The sequence below is a fragment of the Pleuronectes platessa genome, chromosome 18, assembly GCF_947347685.1.
Source record: "Pleuronectes platessa chromosome 18, fPlePla1.1, whole genome shotgun sequence".
Classification (NCBI taxonomy): Eukaryota; Metazoa; Chordata; class Actinopteri; order Pleuronectiformes; family Pleuronectidae; genus Pleuronectes; species Pleuronectes platessa.
Genome location: NC_070643.1, coordinates 3,738,456 through 3,766,275, shown reverse-complemented (window position 1 = coordinate 3,766,275; position 27,820 = coordinate 3,738,456). Strand labels below are relative to the sequence as shown.

Below are 27,820 nucleotides of genomic sequence, written 5' to 3'. Positions count from 1 at the left end.
TTTTATGGTAATTTTAAGACTTTACCCAAAGAGAATCTTGAGTTTCCTTTCCATTGAGTCCCACTGTGTACGACTCCAAGTAGCCATACTAAACCCAATTCATTTCCTCGTTAATCTATTTAAATATAGATTAGTTTAAAAAAACTGGTTACTGCAAACTGCATCATCCTTGAAGAATGAACTTGTTTATAGCGGAAGGGAAATGATGAAACTTCCAAAAAGCGACGGTTTACAAAGTCTCTGAATGTCACAGAGGAGATGGAGGCAATAAAACAGACATCATGCTCTAAGTCTCCAAATAAATGTGAGTTAGGTGTATTATATGTTTTTTAATTTGGTGGCAAACTACATCTGTGAACTAACTACAGTTACCTCAATAACTAAAATACAGCTGAATTATATTTTCCAAAAAGAGGTGAAGCCTGTATGAGAGGTGATTAGTGCCACAGTGACTGGGAAGGAGGAGATACATATTTAAAGAAAAACTTTTAGGCAAAGAAATATTTATTTGTCCAGAACATTTTATATTTTAATCAATTAGACATTTAAATCACTTTAAATAAAAAGCAACACATTGAAAATATGTTTGTATATACATCACCCTTCTTCCTGCACTGACACAGAGGAAAATACTGAGCATATTTGCTTTTGAGTGTTGCCATCAAATTGTATGAATATTCTTAGATTTAATCATGATCATGAATTACTTATACTCGTCTACAGTAGACTAATATTCCTCCAAATTCTTAATAATGATCAGCTATCGAGGTCCACCTCTCGCTTCTCGGTGGCTTCAATCGCCCCTCATACATCTCTTTCCGGTGGTCGGGGTTAATCCCACCTCCCTCCTGCCATCGGCACAGACACAAATGTCCCATTCTTTGCTCTGGTGTGAACATCCAGTAAAAACAGTGTCTCTCTAATCCAGCACTGTGTCTGGCGACAGATCCAGAGACAGGTGTGATGAGGTTGGGGTGAGAGGAGGAGGAAGAGGAGGAGGAGGAGGAGGAGGAGGAGAAGGAGAAGAGAGGAGAACCGGCGCTGATTGGATGGGAAACAAAGGTAACCACCCTTGGTTTGTTCCAGCTTTGACAGAAACCTCTGAGCAGCGGACAGAGACATGGGGGAACTGTTGAGCGACGTGTCACTTCCCCTCTGAAGACAAACGATGGAGAGGAAATCTAATCCGACATGAGCGTCATGGCTGCGCGCAGGCGACCAGGGGGAGATTTAGCGTGGCAGCGACACAGAGCAGGAAGCCCTCGGGTCGTGGTGATGGAAGTGATGTGAGATCCCTTTAGTTGTCGTGTGTTTCAGACAGACTCCATTACGCACCAGCGCTTCCTCTCTTCTACCTGCTCGATGCTGAGAGACGACCCGTGCGCTCATGGGCTGTAATTAGGACGAAGCCGCATCACTCCTCCCGCAGCACCACGGACAGCAACCATGACGCGCCTCCGCAGGAAGGCTCTCGTCGCGCTCTTCCTCTTCACCCTCTTCATCTTCGGCACCATGATGGGGCTCCGGACGCTCAAACCCAGCGACGGCTTCTCGGACATGGCCCCCGGCATGGACCTCATCGTGGAGCGGTCCGACAGGCTGCGGCTAGACGTGAAAGACGTGGCTCCGTCGCCGGGCCAGTTCCACATGGGCAGCAGCGACACGAAGGTGGTCTTCAGCCGGTCCGACCGAGACTACAGCATCTTCTACGATGTGCACATATTCTACTACCTGTGGTACGGCTCCCCCAGCATGGACAACAAGTACATCCACTGGGATCATGTGCTGGTGCCACACTGGGACCCCAAGATCGCAGCTAGTCACGCTCAGGGAAGGCACACGCCACCAGAGGACGTCGCTTCAAGTTTCTACCCTGAGCTGGGACCCTACAGCTCCAGGGACCCAACGGTGCTGGAGTCACACATGGCCCAGATAGAAGCGGCTGCAGCAGGTAACAGTTTGGGCAACGCTGGCTCTGCATGTTTGGCTTGTTGCGCTGTGTGTTGACACCACAGGGTTGACATCCTCCCGTGGCTGTAAGCCAAAACTTAAGAGATCCTGGACTAGAATGTTGATATTGCACTAAAATGCAAAAAAACGTTAATGGCCTCATCTCTGCGGTGACTGAGATTGAGGGAAATTACCTATTATTTTATAACCATCTTCAAACATCACAATTATGCACTAAAGAGTTTGGTCAGCCTAAAATGTACAGTGTCATTTGATTGAATGAATCAGGTACCAATGGTGTTTATTTAGTCTCAAATCTCTGTCTCACCCATAACACAAATAAATATTGCATTAACAACATGTAACATAAGTTTACACTGAAAAATGAAAGGACAGGGAGTTAAAAGATGCCTTTCCGCCTGCAGTTATTGTTCTGCGTGCTTGCAGATATGTTTTTAACTCTTAAACAAGAGCAACAGTACTTAGAAATTCATCATTTTCAAAGTGTTCTGTAAATACTGAGTAGCTGTGAGGTACGGCAGTGGGAAGCAAAGTGGACGTTTGGGAGAATGGGTGTTAACACCCTTGGTCTTCCAGTCCTGTAATAAACAGTAATTGTATGCTTAGAAAGAACGGCTTGCCATTTACAAGTACAACTCTTTTTCTTTTTTTTTATTAATATGTAAATATAAAGTCAACATAACTCTAACAGTTGTATTTAATTACCTTATGGTTTGAGAAAATGTTCTAAGATCTACCAGGTTGAGATGAAAAGAAAGAGTCAATAGCGATATTGTGAAATAAATATTCCTCTGGATGTCCTCCCCTCCTCTCCATGCCGGTGTTGTAGGGGTGTTGGTGTTGTCCTGGTATCCTCCTGGGGTGGCCGACGACCATGGGGAGCCCACGGAGGACCTGGTTCCCGCAGTCATGGACGCTGCCCACAGGCACAGCATCAAGGTAACTGGTGAGACAACCGGTATGTTTTTTCCTTTCTGATGATTTACTGAATGAGTGAATGGCTTCCCGGTGACAATGAATTGTGTGGTAGTACATGACAAAGCTGAAAATGTTCAAACATTCAGCATGGAAATTAGAGAGCTTCTTTGATATAATTCATGTTGGTTGTCATATAATATAAATATGGGTCTAAAAGTCCTAATCTGACATACAACTAACAGGTCATTGATAGATCACATGCTAATTTTGAACTGAGGCAATACAAAATTTAAATATTAATATTTATTTGACAAAAAGTCAATCTTAATTGTGCCCAGACTGGGCCAGTGTAGGCTTATAGGACAGCCTGGTACAACCAGTAAACTGAGTATAATGAAAATAAAGTGACAAAGAAGTGAATCTAGAATATATTGAAACAACTATGAATCCATGTTATTACAGATTATATTGGATATTAGTTCCATCCTCGAATAGATACAAAGAGTAACTATAAACATTGTGTTGAATCAAATATAATCAAAATATAAAAAATAACAGCTTTTTATCAAATTAACCTATATATATTTATAATAAATATAATATAATAATATAATATTTTTCCCTTCCTAGTAAAGCATACATTACTAAAGACTTTTGAACAAATTATATTTGTTTTGTTCTTCATATTAAACAGGAGCATTTCTAAAGGAATTCTCAGACAAGTACTGTAGGTGAGAGCAATAGCTAGAACATAGGATCCTTGTTACATAGTGATGAATGATGTGTTCATGAATGTTGCCCCAATGCGTTGCTTCTCTTAAATATCTCGGTGTTTAAAAGGTGCTTCTTGCCTTGACCACTAGTTAATAGTTAGTTGGCTGGTCAATAAACAACTGCGTCTGGGAAGCTATTCGGCAATAGGTCACAATAAGCTAGCAGGCTTACAGATTTACTGTCAGTCACCAGTAGGGGTAGTAACATTCTTGCTGTTAATTACACATACATGGTGCGTAAATTGTGCATGTTCTCAGATATTACTGCAACACATACGCAAGTTGCAATACTCACATATAGGTCGGGCATTAGGGAGTCCAGGAGCACATCATCACAGACAGAAATTGTGGAGCCGCATTGGCAGAGAAAGAGGAGTAAACCTTTTCACAATGTGTCTTATATAGGGTTCTGAGATATTACCCTTTGCTTTTTCTTTCTTGATCTCATCATTAGCCAAATGTTGATCTCTTCAAGTGTCGCCATCTTTGTGCTTACCGCTTGCACGTCCGGAAGTGGCAGAAAGATCGATCTGAGTCAAAGATCGTAAGGCACATTGCACTACAATCTGGAGTCTGACTTCTGTGGTCTGTCCTCTACAGGAATTCTACAGTAACACGTGTAGTACCCAAGGAAGTACGTGCAGACTAATGGTCATGATGCAGCCGCTTGCTGAAGCGTCAACTTGGTTAAACAACAAGTGTATCGTGGGCCTAAGCTAACTGTCTGCCCACTGTCAGTTAGCAAACTACAAAGTTAATAAAAGAAACATATCTGTTCAATATTAAGGGGCATGTAGCCCCATCTGTCTTAAGAGACAGTTTGAGAGTTTACGATGTTGGAGGCTCTGTACCATTGATATTCCACAACTGTGAGAAACCTTTTATGGAGCAGTTTGTATTGAATCACCCCAGAGTTACATAAAAGTACAGTGAAAAACAGCTAAGGCTTAAATACCTTCCTTTAAGTGAGTGTCCTTCCTTTTGAACTTCTACAGATTTTTGAGAAATTTGAAAAAAAGAAAATAGTAATTTATATATTTCTATCCACTACTCATGAAAATCAAGGACTTTCATTGTCAAGATAAACAGCTGGTGGCACAAAATCTCCAGTTACATGCCATCAAAATATTGCAGAAGTGGACACAAAACAGATCTGCTACTGCACAACCACGCCATATTTTAAGACACACAAGTAAATATGCAATTTAAACATCATGGATGCTCTTTCTGAAACTACCAAAGAGACAAATATCATGCGCTGCCTTGCACCAGGTCTAAAACAAGAGCTGATCTGTGTCAAGCCCTTAATTCAAAACACAAAGTCTTGCAGCTGCATTGCCTTCAGCTCGACTGAGACGACTGATGATCAAGAAATGTGTCCCTGTGTCAATGTTGATGCTCTGACCTGAAAACCTGACATTTAAAGTTGTATGGACATTGCAGAGAGATGGGAATGTTGTGCTATCAGACATGTTCTAACTGAGCCAAAGACTTAGAGTGCTTTAGGGTAGATTTCGCCTTTCAGTGCACAATTCCATCTCACAAAGTCGTTTGTCCTTAAAAACTGAGGGGTTTCAGATACCACAGAGCCACAAGATGCTGAAGGTGCTCCAGACAGGGGCAGCAAGACAAGCTGAGCACAGACTGTGGATTGAGCATCGACAGGACAGAGGAGCTTTCCGTCACTCTACTTTCACGCTCCTTATAAGGAAGTCTTAAACTGAGAACTGGGTCTCTCTGTGTGTCTCAGTCAGACTTACACAACAGTGTGTATCTCACAGCTGACCCGAGGGCTAATACTCCAGTGTTTCAGTGCACCAGAGCCGCCGCTGACCAAATGCAGGCTGAAGTCTGCGTGTATGAGCAGTGATGTGTGTGTCTACCCTTTCTCTGCAAGGGTCATACATGTATACCTTCAGACATCGCATCGTTGGATATCGGGATTTTTACACAGATTCAAAAGTTGGTTTAAGTGTAACGATTGAACATCCTTGCGAACTGCATCTAAAGCAGGCCACTGGTGTCAGAGAAATCGGTCAGCACATCCCAGATGACAGACAGGAGGACACGGGCTGATCTATAATCCCCTCCAGCCCCCCACCCTCTCTAATTAAACATGGATTGACCCCGTTTGCTCAGTGAAAAGCAGACAAACTTTCAACTTTAGTCGAGCAGAAACATTCTATCTTCTAATGACAAAATCCATCATTTTGACAGCAGAGAGCCTTTCACTATAACAAGGGGACAAGGAATCTCTTTGGTTTTAATGATGTTACGCCTTTAATACAACCTATTCAACCACAGATTAGATTTCAACATATACAAAGTAATGGGCCTTATTTGCTTTGTCAATCCACTAGATGTGCTTTTACTGAAAACACGTGACTGTCATTACCACCAAGTCTTGTGACAATTACCTTATTTACCATGTTCTGACCTCACACACCATGTCCCTTACAACCATCTGGAGTTGTCCCATTGTGGTCTATATCCACCATCAATACTAAATGAGCAATGGTTGGATCTTTTAGCACAACAGACATCAATGGAAAATCATCTGTGATACAAAGAAACCAGTTCCAAGAGTTCAATAAAGTCCACTCAACAATCCTCAAATCTCTCCTGTTGCCGGTGAGTTAACGCTACAACATATATGGGACAAGTAGAGCAATGTAAGCATTTAACTGGGGAGGGAAGAGGAGAAAAAAAGAAAAGCAAAAATAGAAGCAAAGCAGAGAAGAAAAAGAGAAAAAAGAACGAAATCGAAAATGTATGCAACCGGAGGTATGTATATAAATTAATGAACAGAACAAAATGCCACACCCATCCTGTAAAGCCCCATGAATGCATCCATTTGTCTTGTTTGTTTGTCTTTATTTTATATTTTATATTATTTGTTTTCTGTTTATTTTATTATTATCATTTTTATTACTATCATGATTTATTTCTTCTTTTTGTTTGTCTCTTTTTACACACACTGTGTCCTACTACCTTTCAAACCTTTCAATGTTAACTCTGAGGTTGCTTCATAGTCTGGATTGACAGAAACAGAAAATCTTGGCAATAAAGACACAGGAACCATTGCTTCCTTATGGGTCTCATCAGTCACAATGTTTTCTTTCCTTGTTCAAGGTTAGATTTTTTTCTATAAGGTGTTTGGTTTCAAAGTTATTTGATGCTATAAAAACAGGGTCATGATTGACAGCTGAGACTGACTCACGATTGGTCGGGCGGTTGTACTGGTGTGACCTTGATGCCACAGCTCCACTCCCGGATCACTACGGAGTCACCTACACAAGATGCCAGTGGGAGGAGGTGGAGACGCTTTGTCCATGTTTAGCTTCAGTCATTGGTGTGGATGGAGCCTGAGTGTCATCTCAAGTCTCCATGAAAGCAATTATCTCAGATGATATAATTAGCTGACTGAATGTAGCACAGACCAGTCCAGTGCTATAACATTGCTTCAGATGAGGGTTTCTTCATTATCTGAAGAGCAGCCAAACATTGGTAAAAACTGTTCAGGAGGCTTGTTTGCTGTGGCAGCAGGTTTACACCTGAGGCTTGGAATGTAAATATGAGTCTGTCAGCATCACAACACATGGGTGCAGATGAAAAAACTCTTTTCATCTGCATCCACCTCCGGCTTAATCGGCCAAACGGGAACAGATTGAACTGCATCTTACCTCGCTGGTCTTCCAACAAGTAGTCGAGACGGCTGACAAGCCCGAGCCCAGGCGCCAAATGCTGCCACGTTGTCATGGAAACTGTTTATGAAGACCTTGCAGCCTCTTTTGAAAGATGGAGTGGGCGTTGAGCTTTCAGTGTTTGTGGCTCTACAGCTCTGTCAATGATTCACTGTGCTGCAGGAGACATTTCCTCTCTCTGTGTCTGAAGAAAACAAGCATACAATAGCTTACTACAGCTTTTTCATGGATGGCGATGGCCATCCATCCCTCAACTCTCCAGTCCTGTGAGAAAAAATAATCCTGTTCTTGATGAACACCACTGGTTTTATTGATTGTGTCATGGATAGGAGCTAAAATTCCCCCTGGATCACTCAGCAGATGTTCTTTGAATTTTTCTGTTGTCCCGAGAGTCGGCTAAATCCGGATTTCTGAGACACTCTGAGTCAATGGAAAAGATCCCAACTCCGCTCAAAGTGTTGACAGATGAGATAACAATACGGGACACGGCTGCAGGGATGGTGAGCATCTGCTTCACTTGCTCCCTGCTCCACCTCCCTCTCACCTACATTCTCCAGAAATCCTCAGTATCCTGCAGGCTGCACTTGGCCTCTCGCTGCCCTTCTGTCTCTTTCCATTATACCACAGGAGAAAGACACAGTTTGCCTGCCTGTCTGTGTGCCTGCAAGAATCTAAAGCACACTCAGTCTGTCTTCATCAAATTCACAATTTAAATAGTCCCCATGCAATGTAAATATTCTCAATTTAAAATAAGATCTAGCTGTGTATCTGCAACCTTTAACCATGTTAAAACAATTTAGCTTTTTGTGCAGTGCAGTTGGACAAAGAGTTTCCCCCTTAGATCTTACTGTGGTGCACAGCTCTGACTGTAGGTCTATGAACTCGACCAGTCAGTGCCACACTCTCATTTGCTTGACTCAGCCTGGCATGACTCAGATGATACCATCTCTCATACGTTCACTGTACCTGCTGCACTTCTTTAACAAACCTAACTGCTGCCTGTGTGTTGAAGAATAACAAGGAGTAGAACAGCAGACTCAGCGTATGTTAGCCTGAGGGTATTATTCCTTATACCTGTGACCTGAGTACCTTATGAATTTCATCTCACTGTCATGTCTTATTTATGGTACAATATAAATATGATATAGATTTAGTTTATTTTTAGTAGAAAAGAATACACACAGGGCAACAACACAAGTATCACAATGAAACTTACAATTTAATATTTTGTAGAATAATACAGAAAACAGTGTTATACTTACATCCATATTTTCTGTTATTAAGCCGTGTACTCAAGGTCCAAATGGTGCACAATGGAGAGGATTAACATTTTTCATATATTCACTCTATCCTGAGAAATGGACTTATTTTTAATGTATAGCTTTAGATACTGTTATCCATTGTTAAGCCTACAATTTAAACAACACCTAATACAACAAGCAGAAATATGTATAGCCTATGGGGTCCTAGCCTCATCGATTTATCGATTATTTTATCATATTATTTAAAAAAGAATTATTTAAAAGGGCCATTATTGTTAATAGACTGAATCAACATAACAAACTCCACAGTCAGATTGAACTTGGCCAAAGTTGTGAGAATGACGATGGAGATTATGACCCCCTTTCTTCAGTACTGCTCAGGGATAGATGCATTTCACCACAGTGTAATGTAAATCCATCATATGCTGCGTCCCTGCCAGTATTTCATGTAGGGACTAATTTGGATTAAAAAATTGAATCAGTGTTCTTGCATGCTGAGATTCCACATGTGGCAGCAAAGCACCTAAATAGCATTTGCTATTTAAAAACAGTGTGGGCCCTGGTCAGGAAAATGACAACTGTGCCGGTCTGAATCTACGTCTTGTTTGGCATTAGTTTGCACCGCTTCGGGCTGGGTGTAAAATAGGGTCCTGTGTGTCGGTGGAGGATTTGTATTGGCTTCTTTTCAAACTAGTATAGATTGTTCCAGATCTGTCGTCTGTCTTATATCTTGATCTCAATGCTTTCTGGATCTGGTTCCAGCCTAAGAACACTCCTCACTCAAACCTGTGACAGCACACTGGGGTTTACAATGAGCACAACACTGTCACAATGTGGAGCAGTTTGACAAAAACATGGATCCACTGTGGATTAAGCACCTCCAGAATCAACACTTCGGTCAACACTGATCCACAAAGAGCGTGGTGAAATTACTAGAGTTGTCCACAGACCACTAATTAGATATTCCCTTCATACTGGCTGTCCATCAAAACAAATAATATACTAGGATAATGACAGGCAAGATTTGAATTTGAAATTGAATGAATAACCTTTTTATTTGTCAACTCTCTGTGTATTCATGTTCTGCTCTATGGTCTTTAATTCAATATCCATGTTTGAATGTATCTTTTTCCAGGTGGCCTTTCACATACAGCCATACAAAGGACGGACGGACCAGAGCATGCATGACAACATCAAATACATCACTGACAAGTAAGCTGTGTTTTTCTGTATCCACTGTCCTCTGTGCTTGATTTGAAGCCTTTCCTTCACCAAAGGGTCGAAGCTCTGCCTGTTGTCTCAGTGGCCGCTCACATCAAACGTGTAGTGATGTGTTGAAACATGACGCCTGATAAGAGAAGAGGAGGAACAGGTAGTTAAATATAGATGTCTCCCTTGTGATCCTGCTGTAATGGATCAGCGGATATCTCCTGCTCTGACTTCAAGCAGCCTGATTGTGTGTCAAAGGGAACTTGTCTCTTTGTCTATCTATAAAAATAATTTCATCGTTTTGTTTTACTGTAACTCAATTGATGCTTAAAAGATGACGGCTGTAAGAGAGAGGCGTGGCGAACAGTTTGGAGGTTATTCATGAAACATTTGATCTAATATCATATTCGTCAGTGGGCTGAAGAAGAACATAGCGTCTCTGATGCCGTGTTTACAATGACACAGACTGGAGTTAAATCACAGCTTGAGTTCTGATGTCTGGGCTTTATATTGCTGCCAGTATGTTGGGAAACCTGCTGTGTTGACTGTCCATATGAAGCTAAGCAAACATTTGAGAAATAGAAAGACACAATAATTTATGTAATGCGTGCAATTTCTGAATTTATGACTCGAAGTCAACCTGTGACATTTTAGCTGTATCAAACGTGTCACACTTTAAATAGACCAGAGTCAATATGATCAAAAGCGTCTATAGACCTCTTATCTGGTGGTAGTACTGACTCTTGATTCAAGGTTTTCCATTAAGAGCATGTGAACCTGAGTTCACACACAGAGTTTACACAACTTTCAGAGTCATCTGATCTCACTCTACACGACTTGCTGTCTTGTGATTGGGACAGTTGTGAGGTCACACTACATGACTGAGTGGCGTCAGGGTCACCGAGAGAAAAGGATCATGTGTCGTTCTACAACAGAATGACACATGGTGGAGGAGTGGTGAAAGATCAATTGTAAAGAACACAGATCGGCTTGGGAAACATTTCTTTGTTCAAACCCAACCGAGCCAGAGAGAAAACCGAACCTGATGCAGTTAACATAAGCTGCACTGAGTTTGTGTTTAAATGTCCCTCACATGCATTTGCAGAGTGCAAGTGTTGGTTTTCTAATCTCATCAACTTTGCTTATATGATCTGCACAGTATCAAAATATATGCAGAGAAAGCTGGAACATTAAGTCCTCTCTTCTTTTTCCCAGGTATGGAAAACATGGCGCCTTCTACAGATTCCGGTCCAGCACAGGTCGGGTCCTGCCTCTGTTTTATGTCTACGACTCCTACCTGACGCCGCCCGAGTCCTGGGCAGACCTCCTGACAGCCAAGGGCTCCCACAGCATCAGGGGCACACCTTACGATGGCATTTTCGTGGCCCTCATCGTCGAGGAGCGCCACAAACATGACATCCTGGCCAGTGGCTTCGATGGCATATACACCTACTTTGCCTCCAACGGTTTCTCCTTTGGTTCGTCCCACCAGAACTGGAAAGCCATCAAGGCCTTCTGCGATGGAAACAATCTGCTGTTCATCCCCAGTGTCGGCCCAGGGTACGTAGACACCGCTGTTCGGCCATGGAACAACCATAACACCAGGAACCGGGTGAATGGACGATACTACGAGACATCCCTGCAAGCAGCTCTGTCTGTCAGACCAGAACTTGTCACCATTACTTCCTTTAATCAATGGCATGAAGGAACGCAGATAGAGAAGGCTGTGCCCAAGAAAACCGTGACCCGTTTGTACCTAGACTACCAACCCAACCAGTCTGACCACTACCTGGAGCTTACACGTCAGTGGGCCGAGAACTTTAACAAGGAGAAAGACAAGTGGTTGATGTGAACGTGGTTTTATTTCCCTGGTAGATGTGTTGGGGGGGAATCGGAAACGACAAGACGTCAGCTCTCACTGTAGAAAAACAACTTTACATTTGTACATCTTCCTTTTTTTCTCCACTTCAGAACACCACTGACGAGCTTTCCCCCAAATATCCACTGTGCCCACATTGTTTTTAATCACTAACATTTTTGTAAAGGTAAATAAGTTCACTGGTTTGTTGGATCGACAAGGTCACAGTGAAAGGTAATCATCCTTTTGAGGATAACAAATCAGTATGTGTTGTGACATCAAGAAAGTGTGGCTATGTACAGTAACTCTGCTCTTTTGGGTTTTGGGTTTTATTTTCTTATGATAGGAGACTGTTCTTGTCCTACGAATTCCTGTATTTCCTTGATTTCCTTGAGGACAAATTAAAATGTGTCTGTTTACCAATGGAGAATCACTGTTTGATGTTGAGTGGTAGCAAATGTAATTGATGCAATAGAAGCTACTGAGTTGTAAGCAAAAATGTATTTGGTTTTAACACTGGTACTTTAGTCAATTCCCTATAGGGGGCTGTGCCTCACTGTGGTTGCGCTGCTGTCTCCTGGGTGGAAACCCTGATTGTGTCAGAGATTTCCCCAGAGTACAACATATGTCAAATTAAATACGTGGAAGGAGATCCAACAAACCAACCTCTGATGGGAGCAGCTGAAAGAGAAAAACAGTTCTAGTCAATTCCCTCTGACACTACTGATAAAATAATACACTTAGTACATTTTAAAACCTAAAATGGTCTGTGCAGAAAAGATGGGACAACAGAGCTGTACCTGACCAAGAAGCTTACCAGTTTTCATCAGCATTTGTTTGTCTGTTAGTTAACAGGTGATATGAGTCCGGAAAGAACCAATTTAATGGTGGTCCTGGTCTGGATCAGGGGGCATATCAGGTCACTCTTTAATTTCTTAAATTGCTCTCTCTCTCTCTCTCTCTCTCTCTCTCTCTCTCTCTCTCTCTCTCTCTCTCTCTCTCTCTCTCTCTCTCTCTCTCTCTCTCTCTCTCTCTCTCTCTCTCTCTCTCTCTCAAAAACACTTCTAAGCAGAAGGCCGAAAATAAGGTTATTTTAGAGCCTGACCAGGAAGCTGCCTCCGTCTAACTGGGTCTCCCCCTGTGTCTGTGGTTCCACAACAGCCTGTACCTGTCGCAGACATCTTTACCAGGTAAAAAGGATGAGTTGACGTAGTGGAATGATTTTACCCCTGAGATTGGAAGCACCGAAAGAGAAAAAATAAACGGCTCAGTGACTAACAAGAAATAAAACTCACCGCTGGAAGAATCTACTTCTCATTTGAGAGGGTAGCCCTAAATGAGACAAAGGTAGAAGCGCCTAAGTGGCTCACTGTGTTAAATAATGTGTGCACTAGAGATCCCAGTGCATTTCTTCTTTTCTTATAATGTTTGGTTTATTTTACGTTAGACAGTCCAGTTATAGACCAACCAACTCCTGAAAACAAAAGTTACATAGGTCATAAGTGAACATTTCTGACTTATGCCCAAGCCACACTGGCGCGGTTACACCGCGGAACAGCTGCGGAACGGTTTGCTTTTCATTTCCATGTTAGCAGATTAGAGCAGCCACACTGGATGAGGTTCAGCTGAGGTTAAGTTGCAGAAGCCTCGCTGCTCTGCTGGTGACCATCTTTTCCCCTCTCTTGGGTTAGGGTTAGGGTTAGATCAGCTTCCTAAAATCAGCTTCCTAAACTATAATACCTTCATTCTAAAGCTGCTTTCAGACGTGCTCTGCAGCTCGTCCGTATTTTCTCCAGAGGAGGTGCATGTGTGAACGTAAATGTCCAACTGAGATGTGTAGCAGTTTCTTCAGACTTTCTCCACCTGGCCCCCAGGTATAATGTCCAAACGCACGGGATTCCCAGACGCAAAAATTAAAAAAAATAAAAGAAAACAAATATCTCCCAGTGAAAATGCGGCAACTAACACATAGAAGACACAGATGAATGTGTCAGGAGAGTTTCTGGAAATAAGAGCTGGCGATGGTGTCAGTGTGTTATCAAGAAAATCATGTGATCTCTGCAGCTGAGTTAAGGAGTTGTTACTCTTGTGAAGGTGCCTGTGCAGCAGACCTCCCGCTGTGTTGTGCATTCGTGAAAGGCAAACTCTGTGTCAGCTCCATAGCCAATTGGCCACTCCTGATTTTACCCGCAGGCCATGTCTGGAAACGGCTTACTGTAAACATAGGCTGTTTTCAAACATGTTCTGAACTCCGGATAATCTCCTGGCATTATAATTCATGTCTGAAATTAGCTACACAGTGATGGCGTGTCGACTGTGTTGGTTTCCCAGTTTAGAGGTGGTGCTGTTCATATGAAGCAAAAAAACATACCCCGTCAATTTCTATCAAGACGTATTGTCGTGTCTCGGTTTTGTTCGATTCTCAAGTATTCGTGTTACTAATAAAACCTTCTATTTTGGGGTTATGTTCCCAGGACTGCGTGTGCTGTAATTTCAAGCATCTCATGCAAGTATTTTGCTGAAACTAAATAAATAAAGGCAAATTTGAAGAGGCGGTGGACTAGTGGCAGAAAAATTGGACTATGGGCAGAAAGCTATGGACATCGAACTGGAAGGTCTCTTGTTCGACTCCTCGCAGTGACAATAAAAAAAAAAAACTGGATGGACAACACCTGGATCTGTTCCAAAGTCCAAAGAGCCCTATCCCTACCCCCACTCCCCCAACATCTGCTCCCTGTGCGCCGTGCATGGCTGCCCACTGCTCTGTGTGTCCTGTGATGTTCACCAGATGGGTCAAGAGCAGAGGACAAATTTCCCTCATCTGCATGTAGTGTGCATGTGTTTGGGATCAATAAATGTATCTCTCTTAAGAGATTGCATAAACGTTCCCAAGCATGTTCGTTGGTTGACATTGCCATAACACTTGCACATTTCAAGCAGTGCTCGTCAGAACTTGCAATTTTAAATCCACAAACCCACAGAGCAGCTTTCATTGTGCAGACTTGACTTTGGTTATCTTACAAGGGCCAGCATGTGTAATTTACCAGTGAGACCTGAGTAAGTGCCTGTATGTCAGGAGCTTGGAAGTGGAACACATCAAGCATGGTGACCCAACCAGCGGCAGAGTGGTCTGGCTGCAGTGAATGAGAAATCACTGGAGCCAAGCAGATCCCTTATGACACTCTAATACCACACTTGCTGGCTCTGCCCCCGTAAAGCCTGTGCCCATGGGAGTCACGTAAGAACCAGGCTACCGGCAGCTCTTTTACAAATGTCAGGCCTCGGAGCACCTAATAATTGTTGATGTTTCTTCAAGAGCAAAGCACAGAGAATGTGTGGGGGGGGGGGGGGGGGGGGGGGGGGATGTGGTATTGAGGTCCCACCCATGGGTCCCACCAATACATGGGCACCTCCAATCCTGAGGCAGTTTTTTAGCTGTCAATTATGTTTCATCAAATGACAATTTAAAAAAAAATTTAGATATGCATTTAAGAAAAATGTGTATTTAGACTTTATATTTTGACCAGCACAAGTCCCATCTTTTAACATGGAGTAGCCAGGTTTATAACCTATAGGGAAGCCAACCAAAGGGGAAATGGAAATACTTCACTTTTGAGGAGCTGCTGTGCCGTGTATCTTTATATACAGTCCTGTGAACTTTGAGCTTGTTTCTAACTACACCCCAACAGTATCACTTGTGTAACTGTACCTTCTAGACATGTTTTAATCTTCCATTTTACATTTACTGAACTGTTACACATACCAACAAAATTGTGCAATGGGCATATTATCAGAATGAGGAAGATAAGTGAAGAGCAAAGACTGTGAGGAGGCTGGGTGTTTGCCTAAATATAAAACTAACGGCATCACACTATAATATAATCTGTGTCTGGGTCAGAATCACAAGTTGAATCAGAAAAAATGCAGTAATATGTCTTATATACAAATATTACACTGGTTGTAAAAGAAGCTTTCCCTATGATAGAGAAAAGCTAAAATGTCCCCATAGTACGACGAATTAGGATTATGTTGTCTTGCCTTATTATATGCAGTCACTCTCTAGGTTACATAGGTGTTCGCATCCTATTGGATAGTTAAGCATAGAGTCTGCATTCCTAAATACATTGAGTCCTTAAGTCTTGTCACTGATGAAATACACAAAAGAGTTGAAGTTGGTGTCTCTCTGTCTGGACCATCTGAGTTAGATATGAAAGTCCCTCAACGTAGACACTACAATGAACTGTTGGTTGGCTCTTTATCTATAAACTGACCTTGGGCATTGCTCGGAGAGAGACAGGACTATCTGTCGAACTAAACAGGCATTATTCTCCTATACAGATATAATATACATAATATATAGTGGCATATACAGAAATGTATGAGGATGGTCAAAAATTCCTCAACAGGTTACATATCTTTTGTTTATGTCAAAACTGCAATATTTTAAAGGTATAGAATTAACTTTCATGCTTGGGTTGAGATCAGTATTGTATTTGTCCAGCTGCAGTAGTAACAAAGGGGAAACTGCTCAAACTGTGGTGAGCTGCAGAGTGAAGGAAATGCTGCTCACGTCGACAAAAGGATCGATAAGTATCAGACACATTGTGAACAAGAAAATCACCGACAGGCGAGGGAGGAGCGGTTTTACCATTAGATAGTGATGTAGGGACAAGATAATGACTGCTATGACGACTGAATGTATAACAAGTAGGGTTGCAAAATTCCGGGAATATTCAAAGCTGGAAGCTTTCCATGGGAATTAACGGGAATATACGGGAATATGCGGGAATATATATATAAAAAATTTGTTTTGTCATAGGCTGATTTGATCCCTGAGGAAACTTAGGGCACTTGACTATATGCTTCTGCATCTTTGTGTCATTTTTAACCTAGGTCTTTGAATCCTATTTGCAAATGCACACGGCCTTTCCTTCTACATTGGCTGGGGTGAAATGTCTCGACACATGAGATAGTGCACCTGGAAGTGTTCTGTAGGATAAGATGAGAAAAAAGCCTGTAAAAAAACACTAATGCAATGCCAGAGATATAAATAGTTGGCCAATTGGAATCGTCTTAAAAAATATTTTACAATTGATGGAGAAATGAATAGAAATAGGCTAGATGAACAGAACAACCATCCTCAATCAGCATGCTTATATATTTTCCCCAGTAATATCATCGAAACTTACCTGACTAGTCCTGCACACTACAGCAGGTCTCAATAGCTCTGCTGTAGTGTGCAGGATGCTGGCAATTATCTGCACAAGTGATGGAGAATTGCACAGTGGAGGGTTGAAATTCAACGTGCAGCGTGTGCTGCATTCCATACATCTTTAAAATAGAGTTTTGAATGATGTTTTTATTGCTCAGCGTTTAATTTGCGTATATATTATATTTCAAAATTCCCAAAAATTCCCGAGCTTAATATTCACATGGAAAGTTTCCGGAAAGTTTCCAGAAATGTATCACCCCTTTGCAACCCTAATAACAAGTATGTTAACCTCATCACAATTTTGGGAGAGTAAGGGGAGATTGATAAAGCATTATTTTCTCTGTAACATCCCTGACACTGCAGCTGGTGCTGGTCAGATATTACCCTTCTAACAGGAGGGCCTGAGGACTCACTCTCCCCTGTTACCTTCCGTTCATTCAATTTCCTGTAGGTGTTCACGGTTTCAAGTATGGATTGTCATGTTTTGAATGCCTTCCTGTTCCCTCTGCCAGCACCAGCTTCAAACCTGGTAGCACACACACATCAAACCTGAGAAGCACATGCTTGTTGAGAACATTTAACGTTCCCCAGGGGATGAACCCTATTAACCTTTCAAGTGGTGCCACTGAAATGAACCTCTTAATAAAACCATAACTACTAAATGTTTATCCAAATGTTGTTTTCAAGTCTTTACCAGTTTACATGGACACTACACTAGGAAACTAATTATATATCAAGTCATTAGTCAACATAACTAATAATAGTATTTGGAAGTGTATTTTCTTCAATGCCAGGGTTTTAAAATAACAATAGCCTAAATGATTGTTTCTCTGACTGCTACTGAAATGGAATGTATGAGATAGTTATTGTCATCACCATATTAACACTAAACACATTTATGAGGCTGTTTTATCTTCAGATGTGAAAGAATATGATTTGAGCCCCTTTTTATATGATACCCTGTGTGTGTGTTTGTGTAAAGGATATTATGGTAATTTAAAAATAATATTGTTACTTTTTTATATTATTCTGTCATTACAGCATTACAAGTGATAAAACATAGATTTCATAGTAAATGAAGAATATATAAATCTGAATAAACCTAAAACCTAACTCAAGTTTAGTACTTGAGTACACGTACATAGTTACTTTCCACCACTGAAATTGATCAAAATATACTTCACATTTTTGTGAGACAATAAATCTCAAGCCTACCTTTATAGAACAACTATTAGGTGTCTTCTAAGACATGCTGCATGCACACAAAATGGAAAGATTAAACATGCAAATCAGTGTATTGGCAAATATTTTTATGACGGTTATCATTACACTGATATTGATACACTGATGTTGGAAAATGCTAATAAGAGCATCTGCGATCACAATGGGTTGCACAAATAATTACAGCACGGCAGTTGTTTGATTAAAAGTATATGCCGGTGATAATCCAGCAGGAAGTTTATCACCCAGGCCTTGTCATCTGTTTTCTCAATACCTCATAGTTCATGTTAGATCTGTACCTACACTACAGAGTCTCTCTACCTGAGCACAGTCGTGTACCTCCCACAAGTTTTCACCAGAGACTCCTGGTGTGGCAGCACCATCTGCAGGCCTGGATTGGTCGTAAAGAACTTAGGATTCAGCATGACCACAGGTATAGAATTTGAGCAGATACGTTATTCTGGATTTCCCCAGAATTTGTTGCACCACGTTCTAAGGGACTAGTGCAGTGCTCGTTGTAAACCTGCATGTTTGGAATGAGCTTTTTGTTTGGCCTGTGGTGATGCCCCGCAGCCTATATCAGAATTATTCAGCATTAGTAAGTACTAAAGCCAATGAATAATTTAAAATATAACATGCCTTAAATATACTATAATAACTTTCATAGCTCAACATGGGCTGGCTCCTATTGACATTTCGCAGCTCTTGACTCCCTACAAACCCAAACTCAACCTGAGATCTGCCACGTGTCCTTGTTAGCCGTCCCTAGGTCAAGGCTGGCTACTCAAGATGACTGTGCTTTCTCTGTCACGGCCCAGAGGTTCTGGAACTCCCTGCCTGATGATATTAGACTCCTCAACTCACTACCTGTCTTTAAACCACTGCACAAAACATATTTTGTAAGAAAGCATTTCTAATTCTGGTTTTATTCATTTTCTTGTTTTTTTAAACAGTTTCCAAAATATCACAGCTTTTGACTCTGCTGCCGATGAGTATTTAGTTTAATTAAAAAGCATAAAAAGGTAAGGAAGTCTGACTACTGGGAGGTCCACATGGCTTTCAAAGCACTGCCATACAAGCCAGAATCCAGTTAGATTCACCTGTAGCCTCAGCGTACCCTCGAGTTCGGCTTTAAGCGTTATTGGGATTAAAAGGCTGAAACACCTGATGATGCCAAAGTGCAACTGAAGAGTATTATTATTTTAATTATAACAACCAGTCTGCCAGAGCTCAAATGTAATGGTTACACAACTGTTCCTTGTCTTTCTCTCTCCTCTTTTTTGTGAAGCAAAAGATTTTTTCTTGTTTAGATAAGTGTTTAGATAAGTGCTATAAAATCAAAGTTATTATTATTATTATAATAACAGAGCTTTTTAAATATGGCCATCCGATGAAGCACTGATAATTGATCTGTTCAGCTTCTCCTCAGTGCTGTCGGAGATTTGATCCATTTCTGCTGGAACCTCCTCTTTAGTTATCTGATTGTTCTCTCACTGCAAGGTTCTTGTCTTCCAGAGAGGGTCAGGAATGTGTGTGTCAGGTCAACCTTTTACACGATGAAAGCTGTGAACTAGTCTGGCACCTCAGCTTTGTTTTCTTATGGTATCATCTTACTGTATCTAAACACTATTTAACTCAGAGTGGTCCAAGATCCAAAGTGTTCTCAGTAGATAATGAGTCAACGGCACCAATAAATCAAGTGCTCTCTCTGCTCGGTCACTGTAACGTCTGAGCAACACTGATGGAATACCTGATTCAGTAGCAAAGTAAACCCTGACAAACTGATAAAGTACTGAGTTTATTATAATAGTCAACGGTTGCCACATTACAAAGTTATCAAATGGAGGAATGACGGATGGGACACAAGTCTGTAAAACAACATTATTACTTACAAATAAAAACAAATCGATGGTAAAAAGTCGCGCAAGTTATAGAGGATGCTCTTTTGATTCCCTCTGTGCTTCTCTACAACAACCCTTGTCTCTTCAGATCCTCGTAGGTCTTCTTGTTCACCACATTTCCAATTGAGTCCTCATACTCCTCCTGAAGGCAAAGAATAAAACAAAAATAAAAGGAATATTTTTAAAAAAAGGACGTCGTCACGGAGAGAAATTACTTCTCAATCATCTGTGCAGACTCCTTACCTCTGTGTCTGGCTGCCACCGCTCTAATGCCTTCTGGGACTTCAGTTTTGCCCAAACTGTTGGAAGAAACAAAACATGAAATGCTTATTTAAAGAGACTCCTAAATTACTCCAAACAGCCAGATGTTGCTGATTCTGCATTCTTACGAGAGACGGCGTCCTCGATCTGAGTGACGTTGGCGAAGTGAGCGGTGTTGGGGATCCCGAGACAGCGCATACCATGAGCGTGCCTCCATTCCTACAGGATGCAAGACAAAATATACTTAAGTTTCACACTCGAACGTTTGATACCCCATAATCTAATCACACTCTGTAACATCAAGACAAAACAATGTACCGCAAAGTGTCTCTGGAAGGCTTTGGGTCCTCTGTAGGTGTAGTTTCCACAGATCTCACAGTTGTAGTTGATGTTCAGCCCGTGGAGTTTATAGAGCCAGTATGGAATTGGCTGGAGAGAAGAAAACAGTCAGCACTCTAATACAGTAGCTTAAGTTAAGACATGGAAGTCCAGATTTAGCAGTGAAATTGCAACTGACGTTTGGAACTATCCACTCAGTATGGGACAGTCAACTCAAAATAAACTGATTTAAACATGAACAATGAGAATGATTACTAATAAAACTAATTCAACAGAGACAGAAATATCTGGATTTTACTTTCTTGTAATGACAACTTTAGAGCCCGACACTTCATCAGTTGGTTGATGAATATCAGCTCATATGAGCTTTTCACAGTAATTGTGCATCAACGTTGGTTTGACATGCACCATATCAATGACATTACTTATTTTTCAGAACAAAAAATCCACAAAAGATGTGCATTAATTTTGATATTTCACGTAAAAGGAAATTTGATTAATTATATGTATTTGTAATGATTTATGTTTTCTTTTTATTTATAGGTTATTCATCAGAATGTTAGTTGTTAAACTGTAAAATGTGAAGCCACAACTCAGTTTCTATTTAAATGGTAACAACATCTTAGAAATGCCCAATTAACTAGCGTTTCAGACAATGGAGAGACATTGAAGCAGCGTTTAACTGATACAAATAATGAAAAGTTTCCGAGGTCCAGCGGGAGAAAAACATACTTGAGGATGAGGTATCGTGGTTTAAAAAAACAACATCTTTCAGCTTTTCAGAAACCCTCTTGTTTTCAAACAACGGTTCGTTTTTAGAGTGCGTTTTTCAGGTCCTTAGATCTGAATGGGTTATATTAATTTATTATCGCAGTTTATTAACCGACTTATTCTTTAAAACTTTATCTCTGAGATCTTGTCATATTAGATCAAGAGACTAAGAGAGGCAGGAAAGTCAGTTCAGCTTCTACATTCCGACAGCTCCACTCATGTGGCTTCATGCTTGTTTAAAGTCGTGATGAAGGATGTTGGACTTGTGTTATTAAGTGCAGGAGACCTGAAGGACAAACAAGATCTCACCTTGCCGTCCCAGCCCAGTGGCAGGTTCTTAGGGTTGTAGATGATTTCATTGTCATCGTCTTCGCTCTCGCTGTCACTGAGCTGCTCGTCCTCCTCTTCCTCTCGCTCCTCTCCAGTCCTGGCCTGCTTCCTCTGCACGTTCTCATGAGTCAGCTGCCTCTGCTCCTGTAACCACACACACATGAAATGTGTCACATCTGAGTCCGTGCTGTCTAAAATTGGCTCTGCAACACTTTCGAATGAATTCCAGAGCAGAGTTGATCTGAGGATATATTCACTCACCCCGAGGATCTCCACATATTCATATACTTGAGCCTCCAGGAAAGCGATCTCCTTGTTTCGCTCTGTGTCTCTGCAGAAGAGAATGATGCAAATTGTGATGGATTACATAATAAACTGCATCATGAGTCAGTGTCAGCGCTTCACTGAGTCTCTGCGCCTACTTACTTTTTGGGCCCTTTGGCTTTGGGATTCTTAGCGAACAGTGAAGGGTCCAGTGATTCCAGGGATTTGCCTTTAGTGCTGAACAGTCTCTGAGCTCTCTCCTCCAGAGTTCTGCACAACACACACATTGACACATCAAGTAAGTTACACTGTCCTGCGTGTTCTTTGTGCAGCCTCCACCTGTTACCAGTGAGGATGATGAAGTGATAGATGGGTTATCAACAGTTATCGCGGGGGTGGTGTTAGGCTTAAAGGTGGTATAACCACAGTGCTGTGTGTGTTTCTGTTTTTTGTCCTGTGGTCTAGAAGCGCCTGTTTCCACCTGCTCAACAGGGTCGGAGGTGTAAGGACCGGAAGGGGAGATGCACCAGAGCCAGTGGGCCGTTTGGCTGATTCCAGGCTGTGTGTTGGTGTGGGCTCGTACCTGGACCGTCCCTTTTTGGAGGGAGACGGGTTATAGTGATGGTTTTTACCAATAAGTATCCCTCCATCTGTCTTTCTATCTCTCATATTCGGCAGGTATCTCTCCCTGCAGAGCTGCAGGATCCAGATATGATACTACTCAACAACAAATATTATATTTCTTGACAGATGCTGCTATCATTTATATCATCATCACATGATATATTTCACCCTTATTATTGTCATTATAACAACCAGTGAGTCAGAACTGAAATTGATGGTAAGGTTACACTGTTTCTGGCCTCGCACTGATTTATCGGTCAAACATCGAATCAGATTGCGCTTCGCCAGTTGCAGATTTAGACAGGTGGTGCTGTATATAGCTGTAACAGCTACTGGCTGCCATGTTAAAGACTCAAGGATCATGTGATAAAGACCTTTAGATTTCAAATTGGATAAGAAATCTTTATAATGAATTTCTTAGGCACAAAGGGGGAATAAATAATGACAAAACCACCAAAAAAACACAGCATTGGCCTTGTATTTCAGTCGGAGTGTGTGTCTCTACCAGAACCACACAGAGACCATGGGGGACAAAAGCAGAACTAGTCAGTGGCTACATGTTTTGTTATGTTCCTACAGTGAAAAATGACTCCAGGAAACCTACCATGTCAGAAATGTGGCTATTTCCAAAGTTAATTCTACATGGACTCATAGTGTGCATGTTTTTCATTACTGATGCTTTAATGTTAGTGTTTCTAAATGTAAACTACATGCTCACCCTCCACACTTCAGTCCCAGCGCCATGAGAGCAGATTTCAATCTGTCCAAACCCAAAGAGGCCAACTCCTATGGGACAGAACAAGACAAATATACATCAGCAGAGGCATGAGAGACCAAACTTTGTAATAACATTCACTTATCTCATCTTAAGGGTCATTAGTTTTTCTTACCTCCCAAGAAGAAAAGGCTGAAAGGTCCAGATGAGCTCCAGCGTGTGTCATGGCACTACTGGTCTCTTTCTATCGTCCAGAGAAGCAGATGAAGAAACAAACATCAGGTCAGACAAAGTGAATAAATAAAACCTGAGCCGTTCTCACAAATGAAGAAGCTGTCAGTGGAGCTTACAGGCCAGCCTGGGAAGGTTCCATTCTCCCACTTCTTCTCAAAGTCCAACAGCACTTTGCCGTACAGCTCGTTCTGGTCCAGCAAGGGTTTGACTCTGTCTGTGTAGTCCTGCAGGTATTCCAGCAGCATCTCTAGATACCTGCGCACACACAGCATTACATGTTAGTGTGACAACAGTAATCCACATCTACATTTTCATACACAATACATCATCTATTTACTGCTGAACAATCTTGTCTCAACCAGTGACTGTGCATAGATCAATGAAATATAATTTCTCAAAGGTGAAGCCAAGGCATGTGATCTCTCCCTGGTGGCCATGAAGGAGGCATCCTTCATGGATGGGACAATTTTTTTTTTTTGTCCCATTTAATAAAAAAAAATGTTTTCCCAAAGTTGGTTTGTGTCAGTTAAGGTAGTTCTTATCACACTGACTCGTGATTAGTTGAAAGCATGAATCGACTCCAGGATCACTAATGCGCCGATTCTGGCTCCAGGACACAAAATTCGCAACATGACAGTGCCTGGATCAGAAAAACCCTGGTTTAATTTTGAACAGCAGGAAAAAATGAAGACATGTGGTCCATCTTTACAGTCAGGCTGTGGTCTCAACAGCTGGATTCCATGTTACTGTTGCCTAGCAGGGGTGTTCACAGAACTCAACCACCTGGACCCAAGGCACGCTGTGTATACCACGACCCACATAACCACAAGCTCACTAGTTCCATTTTAAGGCAACAATATTTCCCACTCAGACGTCAGCGGTCACTTCTGAAGGGAATAAACATGATGAACCTACTTTTTGTATTCAGCATTTTTCCTGTCCTTGGGGATGTCAAAGAGCTGGTCGAACGCAGACAGGTACGCGATATACTCGGGTTTCTGCACAAACACACAGCAGAGGCATCGGATTTTAAAAAACATAGAAAAGTTTAGTTTGGAGGTGAAGAGTTAAATTCAGATTTAAGCAATCATGACCTCAGCTCCCTTCAAGTTGATGTACTTCAAGTAGCAGTCGTGGAGATCGAGGTAACGGCCGTATCCTTCCTCGTCTGTGAACTCCACCAGGTCTGTGGAAGATAAAGAATTTCCCTCAATCGTCATCATCTGTTAAAGAACACTAATATTAACTTGTTTACTCTAAACTAGGGCACATTCAAATGATGGTCCCCTAACCTGCTACAGAGCTATTATCTAACGCTGTTTCCAGACAATAATTCCAGGTAAAATCCGGAGAATTGGCTACTGATTTTACCAGCAGTCTGACTAACATCTAACTTTAAACACACACGTATGTTTGTGTTTACATGTATACACACGTGTGTGTTTAAAGTATATAAAGTATATATATACACACACATATGATTTTTGTTGTTAATATCTTGTTCAAATACAGACACCATTTTTGTTATTATTATTATAAGTATGTTTATGCGGTACAACATTAGTCATATCTGCCTATAAAGCTTCATTGACTTGAACATATAACTTGTTTTGATCACATTGCTATTTATGTCGTGCAAAATTCAAGTGCTCAGTTATCCTTTACATAAACCTCACGACCACACAGAAAAGATCTGATTTGCCACGGTGCCCAGGAGGGATAAACACAGACTGCCTACAGTACCAGAATAAGCTAACGTCAGTGTCCCCAAAATCTAGCCAGCAGCACTTGTGTGCTAGGTTTAGCATTTGTGCGCTACCTGAAACCGGCAGATCTTATTATCTCCTATGTAACGGTGTTTCCTCTCAAACTACAGTATAGCCCAAAGGAATCTCAATGATACATCACTGTGTCTAACTGCTTCAGAATGCTTCCTTCTTTAAAATAAACTGTTTTGGTTAAAGTTGTGTTAAGAAACGGAACCTACTACAATAAATTTATAATCAGTGTATCTAGACTTACTCTGAGCCTCCTCGCTGGGGTTGTCTCTGGCCTTCATCAGCTCTTCGAACTCAACGGACATGGGAATGGAAATCTACAAGAAACCCACAAAATAACTTGGTTAATATTCAGCTTCAAAAAATTCACAGAGCAGAATTCACTACTCACAGATGTGAATTACCTCATTCGGATGCTTTCTGTGAAATTCCTTTATCTGCTTCAGTCTGTTGTAGAACTCTGCAAACTCATTTGGTCCTGAGATGGCAGCGAGCTCATCCTTCCTCATTCTGTCAAAATAAATTAAATGGAACATGAAAAAAAGAAAAGAAACTGATTGTTAAAAGGTTCAGACAACACAACAGATACCGTGTTAAACATGTCAAAATCATGATACTAGAGGAAACCTTTATACACATGACTTTTAATTAGACCAGGTTAATCATAAAGAGAAGACTTACCCATCTTTATCTTCGTAGGAGTCTCTGAGATTTGAGCTCACTTCCATAAACCTCTGTAAAAAGATTAACACACTCAGATTGACTTCATTGTCATAGTGATTGTTAACAGTGGCCATGACACACTGAATGGAGTCATACGGGTTTGTTTTCCTGACTTTCACCCTCCCACATCACTGTCTCATTTCACTCAGGTTTAACTCCTGATCACTTTGTGTCTCAGTACTTTGCTGTACACAGTCCACAAAAAAGTGTATTATTTAAAGGATTTACAGTTTTTAAACTTAAAAGTACTGCAGTGCAGAGATCAGGAGTTAATCAATCAGACATGGACAATTCACTTCCGCTGTTTGGTGGATCACTTGCATGACAAATATTCCAGTAGATTCTACAAATGCGTACAAAGTTTAGAGAGAAATACTTTCAAACACACTTATGGTCTTATGTTGAAAGGTGCATGGAATTGGTTGCTTTTACAGAGGAGATCCCTGGCTGCACAATCTTCTAGTAGCTATATTATCAATTGATACGCAGTTTTATCCAATAACATGATGCTCGGTAATCATTTAAACATTTGCATTTAAGTTATAAACTAAGAGAAGGCTACCTCTCTAACTTGCAGCCAGGGCTAGCGTTAGCCAGTTGGTGTATAATACAAATCAAAACTCTTGCTTACATCCAACATGGCTCTTGTTCGATGGTCAGAGTTGATCTGTTCCCGCAGCTGAAACGAAAAGAAAACATGTGAAACTTTAAAACCCTCCTGTAGTTTGTAGACGTCTCTTGTGTTTGCAGTGCTAGGTTAGCATTCTCGCTAAAGCTAGCATAGATAGCTCATCTTACCGTTGACTTCTTATGTAACATTTCTTTAGTTTTAGCATCCATGAGCCTCTCCTTCTCCTCGTGGTAGCGACGCTGCTGCTCTAAGATAGTCTCCATCGTCTCAGAGAGTGTCGGACCTTTATTTCGGAGTAAAACAGGCCCACTGACCGACTGCTAGAGAAATGAAAGAAACTAGCCGCTGCCGTGTGGGCTACGTTTATTTTCAATGGCGCATGATAGGAAGCTAGTGTCCGTCAACTTTCTCGGCGTAGGGAAACATAGACCACCAGAAAATAGGTTCCGCAGCTTGGTCCAAAAATAGAGCGGGGACAAATAAAGATAACAGTATTTAGAAAAAACAATTAATTTGTTTACCATTATTTATTTGCACAAGACAATCAAATAATAATGGATTTTGAGGAATTCAACTTAGATATGTATAAATACTCAATTATGACATTGATGTGTTTACTGATCATTAACAAGCCCCAGTGCTCTGAGTTGATGGGGTAATGGGGTCAACATCTGCCCGCGCCCTCCATAGCTGTGTGTCACCAGAGCTCCGTCATGATCAGCTCCATGTTAACCGAACACCATTAAAAATGTAGCATGCTGCCTCTAGACTCTGAACGCACACTTCCAGGATGAGGCGGGTTGACAAGCTGCATGATCTCCCTCTCATTTCCACTTCCTTTGTAGTCTACTATCATCAAAGGCTGCCGCGACGCTCTGCGCGCACTCGCCTGGGAGCGCGCACGGCGGAGGTCTGGCTGGTCAAGTTTCAGTAACAAAGAGAAAACCGGAAGTTGAATTTCTTGACCCAAGAATAAAATACGTTTAATACTTAGTTGGGTTTAAAAATACCAAATTGGGATAGCGTGATATTTTTGTTTTTAATGTGGCAAAAATGCAGACAAAGAAATTTTCTCATGAATCACTTCCCTTTTGATTGCAAGTAATTTTTGATTCTGTGAG

The 27,820-nt window shown here is 41.3% G+C and overlaps 2 protein-coding genes across 2 annotated transcripts; one reads left to right on the top strand and one right to left on the bottom strand.

Annotated features, from left to right (window-relative positions):
* The first annotated feature begins 1,446 nt into the window (after positions 1-1,446).
* maneal (mannosidase endo-alpha like) lies at positions 1,447-12,038 on the top strand. The gene is made up of 4 exons (XM_053447182.1): positions 1,447-1,951; positions 2,801-2,910; positions 9,764-9,840; positions 11,053-12,038. Exons 1-4 carry the CDS (start codon positions 1,447-1,449, stop codon positions 11,687-11,689), a joined length of 1,329 nt encoding a protein of 442 aa, XP_053303157.1. The 3' UTR covers positions 11,690-12,038.
* A 7,875-nt stretch (positions 12,039-19,913) lies between these two features.
* On the bottom strand, positions 19,914-27,109 carry sf3a3 (splicing factor 3a, subunit 3). Its single transcript, XM_053446119.1, has 17 exons — positions 26,867-27,109; positions 26,700-26,747; positions 26,027-26,079; positions 25,750-25,855; positions 25,590-25,662; positions 24,662-24,753; positions 24,483-24,565; positions 23,684-23,822; positions 23,509-23,577; positions 23,337-23,404; positions 22,157-22,264; positions 21,992-22,061; positions 21,710-21,874; positions 20,609-20,719; positions 20,419-20,509; positions 20,273-20,328; positions 19,914-20,171 (listed from the first exon to the last, which is right to left on the bottom strand). Exons 1-17 carry the CDS (start codon positions 26,960-26,962, stop codon positions 20,094-20,096), a joined length of 1,506 nt encoding a protein of 501 aa, XP_053302094.1. The 5' UTR covers positions 26,963-27,109; the 3' UTR covers positions 19,914-20,093.
* Positions 27,110-27,820: the final 711 nt, after the last annotated feature.

Bases quoted from the DNA above. Each gene is read 5' to 3' on its own strand.
- maneal (XM_053447182.1), top strand. From the start codon at position 1,447: ATGACGCGCCTCCGCAGGAAGGCTCTCGTCGCGCTCTTCCTCTTCACC. The intron at 1,952-2,800 runs GTAACAGTTTGG...CCGGTGTTGTAG, and splicing joins GATAGAAGCGGCTGCAGCAG to GGGTGTTGGTGTTGTCCTGG. The intron at 2,911-9,763 runs GTAACTGGTGAG...ATCTTTTTCCAG, and splicing joins CCCACAGGCACAGCATCAAG to GTGGCCTTTCACATACAGCC.
- sf3a3 (XM_053446119.1), bottom strand. From the start codon at position 26,962: ATGGAGACTATCTTAGAGCAGCAGCGTCGCTACCACGAGGAGAAGGAG. The intron at 26,080-26,699 runs GTAAGCAAGAGT...ATCTTTTTACAG, and splicing joins GAACAAGAGCCATGTTGGAT to AGGTTTATGGAAGTGAGCTC. The intron at 20,172-20,272 runs GTAAGGAGTCTG...CTTTGCCTTCAG, and splicing joins GGTGGCAGCCAGACACAGAG to GAGGAGTATGAGGACTCAAT.